Below are 7,906 nucleotides of genomic sequence, written 5' to 3' on the forward strand. Positions count from 1 at the left end.
GTTTGTCTGTTGCCATGTGCTCTCTCCTGTCTATTGTCTGGCCCCTCCCATCTTGTTACCTCGTTATTGTTTTAGTTGCTCCACCTGTGTCTCCCTCGTTAGCCTCCTCGTTTGGTTACTATTTATTCTCCTTGTGTCTGTCATCCTGTGCTGATCCGTCATTTCTCATTGTGTGTGTTTCGTGTCTGCATGTGTGCAGCTTTAAGCTCTGCCTGTCTGTTTTTCCCCTTCGGGGTGGTTTGAGTTTGTTTTGGTTTCGTTTTTTACTAAAATAAAATACCATTTCTCCAGCGAGTGAGTCCTCGCTTCATCTCCCCGCACGCACCGGGACAGAACGGATCAGCCAACATGGGGACTCAGCGGAGAATGGGCTCACCCCGACTACCGGTCTCTACTCTCTCCAGCCCCCTCTACCAGCGCATGCTCCAGCTGAAGACCCTGAGCTCCCTCCGCCAACGAGGGACCGAGCTGAGGGAGTTTGCCGGGGAGTTTAAGAAGGCTGAGTGAGTCCTCGCTTCATCTCCCCGCACGCACCGTGACAGATTTTAAGATTAGCTAAAGAATTAATTTAACTTTTTACTTTAAATGAGAGATAGAAATAAAGCTCCAACAATCTTGCTTTGTTTAAATGAATAACGAAAATAAATAAATAAGGAAATTAATTAATTAGTAAATAAGTATAGTGTATTTTGACATATAAGCATGCAAGTTTTCCATGTACTTTTTATATATTCCGCAGCAGTTCAAATGGGGAACCAGGGATCGGAATCGGCCGATTTTCCTCATGATCGGCCCGGATCGGTGATCAGTCGGTCAGTCTCACTTCTTTCCGATTTCGAGCCGATCCATTTTGTTACCAGCGGCACAGGCAATAACATCAGCTGCGCATTCTCATCTCTCCGACGACCCCTTCTCTCACACACACGTCTCAGTCTCTCCAGTTAAATAGTGCTTGTATTGCGCATTATAGTCATTCCCGCAGGTTTCGTGCTTGTACCAAACGTGTGCGCACCACCACTGATCTATATTAGTGGAGCGCACAATCCGCACTCATTCTCAAACAGCTTGTGAGCCACAAATACCAAAATGAGTAGCTAACTGTGCTAAAACTTTCAAATACATACAAAATTATGTCAAAATGCCCGTCTTGCCAAGTATCCAGATAAGTTTTGGAACGTTAAATAGTTGAGAAAGAGAACGCATGTTGTGTAACAGTATATCGGGTCCGTGGATAAACTCTTAAAGGGATCACAGTCCAATATTCCTGCTGCTGTCTGTCATGTTAATCAAAGAACAAAAGACAAAGAAGATTATTTTCTGCTCTTGACTGAATACGTTTTATAACTTAAATGGTAAGCATTAATCTGTATTTAATTTTTACAATGAAGACTACAGAAATTAAAGTAATCAAATCTAAAATAACACTGGATGTGTTACTTTACATTTGATTACCTTAACTTCTGTAGTATTTCTTACCCGAATAAAAACTTACTTAACCTGAAAACTTAGTTTCATAGCTCTCTTTATTCTATTGCATTTATTTGTGATGTTGTTTGCCATTTTTTAATTTGTTCTTATTTTATTACTGACTTTTTACTTTTTTTATGAAAATAAAACTTTGCAAAATTATTTTTGTTTGTATATGCTGTCAATTATAGTTCTTAGAAAGAAAATCGGAATCGACAAAAATCGGTATCGGCAGTTCACACTAACAAAAAATCGGAAATCGGAATCGGCCAAGAAAATTGCAATCGGTGCATCTCTACTTAGAATGGAGCAAGCATTTTGCTATAGGACATCTCTTGCTGCTCTTATTAATAGTCCTATTAGAATTGACCCGGCCTTATATGATAATCACTTTATTATAAATAATACGCTGAAAATATGGAAACAGATTAAAGCCTATTTGAAGGTTCCCGATGTGTACCTAGATAGTCCTATATGTCAGAATCATGCCTTCTCTCTTGGTTTACTTGATTCAGGTTTTACACAATGGGAGAAGAATGGCATTCAAATAATAAAAGATCTGTATATAGATGGGACATTTGCCTCATTTAAGCAATTTAAAAAAAAAAAACTTTATAATCGATATTTCTATTTTTTAGATACTTACAAGTTAGAGATTTTGTGAAAAAAACATGTCAAATTTTTATGTGATGACAGAACACAATGTACATGAAGAAATTAATAAGTTTAATCCTTTGCATCGGGGAGCTGTGTCATATTTCTATAGTATTATGTTAAAACATGAAGTAGTAGATGAAGTCAAAATTAAGCAGGCCTGGGAGATAGAATTAGGTTTAGAGATCGATTCAGACAGTTTGGGCAGAAGGCCTTGAGAACATACATACTTGTTCAATTAATGTAAGGCATCATTTAATTCAGTTTAAAACCTTGCATAGATTATACTTATCTAAGGTAAAATTGCACAGCATTTTTCCAGAGGTTTCTCCATTCTGTAACAGGTGTAAAGTAGCAGAGGGATCCTTAACTCACATACTATGGTTGTGCCCTAAATTACAGGAATATTGGGAAAACATATTTGATTGTTTTTCTAAAGCATTCAAAAAGAATCTCAAACCATGTCCACTTTTAGCTATTTAGTAATTTAGAGATGTTTAATATACATGAAATTCAAGCCATATTATTCAGTATGATAATTGCCAAGAGGGTGATTTTAAGAATGTGGAAAACTGATTTTGAGCCCAAATTCGAAATGTGGGGTAGAGATCTTGTAAGTATGCATGTATTGGAGAGGTTGAGGTACATCAGTAATGACAAATCTGAGGTATTTGACAAAACATGGGGCAAGATTTTAGAATATCTCAATGTAATTGATGTAATGCATTCACAGCCAATGACCGTTGTTAATGACAAAAGTTCTTAATAATGGAGTGTGATCTGAATGCATTGATAATGTATTTAATATAGTGCCTAAAGTATTTGAAAGCCAATTAAGTCAGGATAATGCTTTTTTTTTTTGTATTGTGTACAATAATTGTCATCATTTTATTTTAATATACATGCACAGGACTAAGTGACTTTACAACATTTATGAATTTGTATCCTGCTTATGCATTACCTGACCAGTTAAATTATAACTTGCCTTTATATGCATTTGTCCGTCAGTGTGCTGTTGTTCTGTTATTGGTTATTACATTTTAATTTATATTTTATTATTGTAATTATCATTTCTTTTCTTCTTTATCGTTGTCCTGTTTGTTCTGCAAAAAAGCAAAACACTAAAATAAATGTGTAAAAAATACATTTTAAATATACTTTTTATATATAAATATATACAGTAAGTACACTTTTTAACTAAATGCATGCATGTCATGTCACATCTGTGCTCAAAAGGCAATATTTTTCTGTTCGTCACCTCTCACATTGTCTGATTCAGAGCTCATAAGTGGCAGCGCAACACCGTTTTTCTAACAATATCTCAATCACACTTCATGAAATACGCAATTAAGGTTTTTTACATGCAGTAAATTTAGACTTGTCGCCTTGGTACTGATGGGAGCAATTTGGGAGTGTGCACGGTTCTATTGCCTCTCTGTGGGCTCAGTTGGCTTCATGCAAAAGGAACCAAACACTTGAGAAAATCACCCTCATCTCTGCAAGCAGGTCAAGTGGAAGCCTCTCCAGTGTGATTAGAGATGCTTCCAACAGTAATGGCATGTGACTGGAGCATTTGATTGACTGACCCACTCACTGACTGAGCATGCGGGGAGAAAAGCCTGCAGGTGGATCAGTCTGTCTGATCTTTGATCAAGTCAGTGCATTTACACTGACAGCCCAATGCTCACATATATGCACAAGACTATCCAAGTGTACTTATTCGCTACACTTCAGGATTTAATGGCTTTTAAAAAAATTTTTTTTTACTTGCACATATATTTTTGGATGCAAACAAACACATAACAAAAAGTATTAAACTATGATATCAATTTTTAATGAATCATTCGAAAAGACTCAAAAACTCGAGAAATACTAGTTTGAATCAATTTGACGAGTGAACTCACTGAATCTTCTACTGAATTTACATCTCATGCAACCCAATCAAAAGCTTTCTTACTTTCAGTCCTAAAAATAAGTGCAAAATAATAACAAGAAACCACATCTTTCTATACACAAGCATACATACAGTGCGGCTCGTTGAGTCCAATTCACCACAAATTAATTTTATGAGCCGGTTCCCTACTTACCTACTAGGCAAAAAGCAGTATGTGAAAATTGATGACTTACTACTTTTGGCAAGATTCTGAAGTGCAAATACAATGGACATTTTACTTGTGAGTGGTTGCAGGTATAACGTATTTTGTAGGCCAAAATCTGGAAACAAATTAGCATTTTAGCACTTCCGGTTCCCAACATTTCAAAGTGAATTTGTTTTTTGAATGGGTTTTTGGCTAAATGCCTGAAATAAGGTCTGTGGTCAACACAAGTAGGGCTGTCGCGATAACCGCAATATCGCAATACCGCGCTATTGACGAGCAAACAACTGACAGCCCGTTTAGAACGCACACAAGTGTAAATATATATATATATATATATATATATATATATATATATATATATAAATTCCTTACATCCATTTTATGAATTGGTGATCTAAATGTATCTGATTGAATCTTAAAAATTACAAACTGCAGCATCACAAATTAACATTAATTAAATGTTTTTTTTTATTATTGTTTCGTTTGTTCTATTTCTGTACTCTTTTATTTTTATTTTCTTGTTCTGGTCCCACTCACAATTTCTACCCCACAAGTTTGTTTTGTTTCTTTGTCCTTTAATGCTAATTGTTCCATATATATATATATGTGTGTGTGTGTGTGTATATATACTGTATGTATGGCAATAATACCGTATACCGTGGTATTGAGCCACTCAAAATTACCGCGAGGGAAATTCCCTCACCGTGACAGCCCTAAACACAAGCTTAAGATATGTTCATGTTTTAGTGTACAACATAAAATACATCAGTAATACTGCCATCTGACTTTTTTTTAACATTACGAGTATGTCCACACTGCATTCATACGACACACATTCATACTATTACTAAATAGAACATAATGTTTAACAGTTGCAAAATAATCACTTAATTAAAAAAATACTCATATTCATACTAGCCAGGGAGGGATTTTGGATGCAGCCACAAACTTGCGAGTGATGAATTAACTGAGTCCATCAGAGCGACACTTCTCACTCATTTACTTTTGCCAGAGATAAATTTTATTTTCTTTAAAAAAAAAAAAATAGTACATGTACAAAGTCACTCTCAGTACCAAAACACAGATAGGAAGAACAAACTGACCTAATGTCTATTATCTTGTTTATATTTAGAATGGACTCTTCTTTGAAGTCACCATAATGTCCATAATGGAGGTTGCATTGTTTACTTTCATAAATGTGTGTGTGAGTTCAGCTCTTGTGGGCAGGCTGCATGCTTTATGATGTGGCAAATAAAGCAGAGAGACTTTGCAGCAGTCAGTAAAAAGGGCCAGTGGCTGTGTCATAAGACCAGAACATGGGGGCGGTGATTACGGCCTCATTGGGCTGTTAGCAGGAATGGGCCATCCATATTTAGAGAGCCATAAAACAGAGGCAGGCTGACAGCTTTACAGCGTGTGGTAATGCTTAATGGAAGCTCTCCTCTGCAGGCTTATTATGGTAAAACATACACCTCACAGGTGATGCAGCCAACTGAACTCTCTTTCAGCATCTCATTTTCATAGAAATCTTTAAAAAAAAAGAAGAAGAAAAAAAAACACGAAATAAGGCATCAACGTACCATGTCCGACTGGACCCACTTTATGCCAAAATGCTCTTGACAACATTACATTGCCATTGCTGTTTACAAGTAAACTGGAATAAATATTTATTTTTAGTGTTTATAGTTTATAGTTCTGTCTATCTATTATTCTGTAATTTCATCATTGTCATTTTGTCATTCTGTCTATTGTTTTATCGGTCTATCAAAGGGAATAAAACAAACAATCTAAACATAAGAAAAGATTATGCACTATTTTATGGTATTTCATTTTTCTTTCTTTCTTTTTGAAGCTTTACTGTAGTAACACATAACTGTCCTTGGAAATGTGGAAATGTAAAATAGTTCCATATCTTATTCCATTCCATTAAGAAATACTGCATACAAGTTTAGAATGACACAAATGTGACAATGTGCATTTTTGGGGTGAACAATTCATTCAATATTCCTTATGGTAATAAGTAATATACGTACAATATTACTGTGGCCCTATGTATCTATGAATCTATGTAGAAGAGTGGAGACAGGACTTGAATGTGTGCACTGGAGAGTGTGCTCTATACAAACAAAAAGACAAGACGTGCTGAGGAACAATGTTCCCAATATGTCCTACTGCATAATTAGTTTTATTTCAGATTTCAGATTTAATCAAACTAAAAGAGAATGAGAAAGAGAAAAGGAAAAGGGTTTCTAAAAGAGTGAAGCATTTTTAGACAAAACAATGAAATGTTTATGTTCATATAATCTGAATAAGCAATGAAAGAGATTAAACATTTGGATTTCTGTCCTCAATGGAGCATGAAACTCAAATCTAGCTCAAAGTTTCTCCCCTGGGCTGAATTCTATGATTAAAGGAGGAGATGGGATGGAGGAGTGACATCAGAAGAATTGTCAAATTGAGTGTGGAGCAGTAAGAGATGGTTTATATGCCCTTCATGTTGTGATTGGTGGGATTACATGAGAATGCTCCTCCCGAACTATCATTTGGAACTCAATTTAATGGTTTATACAGATCTCTCACTTTCTCTCTCTAAAGCTCTTGACTGGCTGTCTCATTCTCGGTAGGACCAGTCAAGGGTGAGAGCAGCTCAATTGGGTCATTACCCTTTGGCCCACGACAGCACCCAGCAGACGCAGATAAGTCTGGGCCAGCAGATGTGTGAAATGCTGTTCAGATATCACTCGCACCACAACACAATCGTACTTTCTGTCTCAGAGCACGGGAAACAATTCAAGGAAGAAACAGAAAATTCGGTCATCATTTATTTGCCCTGATGTCATTCCAAACGTATACTTTCTCTTTTTCTTTGGAACACAAAAGATAACATTTTGCAAAATGTCCTGTGTTTCCCCAAAACATTACTAAGTACTATCCTAAGTACTAAGTACTATACTAAGTACTATAGTATAGAAACCATTGGCATTGTAAAAATATAAACATAGGCTTTATATTTGATAAACGTATACCTGTGATGCTTTGTCAGCCAGTTTTTGTCAATTTACTGTCAAGTTACAAATGTACAAAAATTGTCACATCAAAATTTGTCCCAACATATAAATAAATAAATATTTTCAGATTTTTCTTTCAAAAATCACTTTTAAGTAAAAAAAATGGTTTTAAATGCTAAAAGACTATGGCCCGGTTTCACAAACAGGGCTTAGCTAAAGCCAGGACTAGACCTTAGTTAAGTTAAGATATTTAAGCAACTTTTACAAAAATGCCTTAGAAGAAAACGTCTCGGGTTACTTATGTAACCATGGTTCCCTGAGGGGAACGAGACACTGCGTCCTCTAGGGGTCGCTATGGGGAACGCCTCGTCGTGACCCGTGTCTGAAGCCTACATTGAAAAAACACCAACTTGTTTGGCCGGCGACAGCCATGACGTCACTACCGTCGCGACTAGTACAAAATAGGCGCCGGTAGCGCACATCATCACTTCTTCGTCTGAAGCTTGTGTCCGCAGCATGGCACAAAAAGCTAGAGGACGCGTGTCTCGTTCCCCTCAGGGAACCATGGTTACATAAGTAACCCGAGACGTTCCCTTTCGTGGAACTTCGAACTGCGTCCTCTAGGGGTCGCTATGGGGAACGGTATACCCACGCCGCCATGCTGAGGGGAGTGCAAGC

General features: G+C 36.7%; 1 protein-coding gene across 1 annotated transcript in view; it reads left to right on the forward strand.

The window, feature by feature from the left end:
- The first annotated feature begins 348 nt into the window (after window positions 1-348).
- Window positions 349-7,906, forward strand: part of LOC107602254 (bifunctional glutamate/proline--tRNA ligase-like) — a 79,114-nt gene continuing 71,556 nt past the window's right edge. The window contains exon 1 of the mRNA XM_016294712.1: window positions 349-503. Coding sequence (XP_016150198.1) covers window positions 349-503 — 155 coding nt within the window. The remainder of the gene's footprint in view (window positions 504-7,906) is intronic.

The sequence above is a fragment of the Sinocyclocheilus grahami genome, unplaced genomic scaffold (genome assembly GCF_001515645.1).
Source record: "Sinocyclocheilus grahami isolate Dianchi unplaced genomic scaffold, SAMN03320097.WGS_v1.1 scaffold323.1, whole genome shotgun sequence".
Taxonomy (NCBI): Eukaryota; Metazoa; Chordata; class Actinopteri; order Cypriniformes; family Cyprinidae; genus Sinocyclocheilus; species Sinocyclocheilus grahami.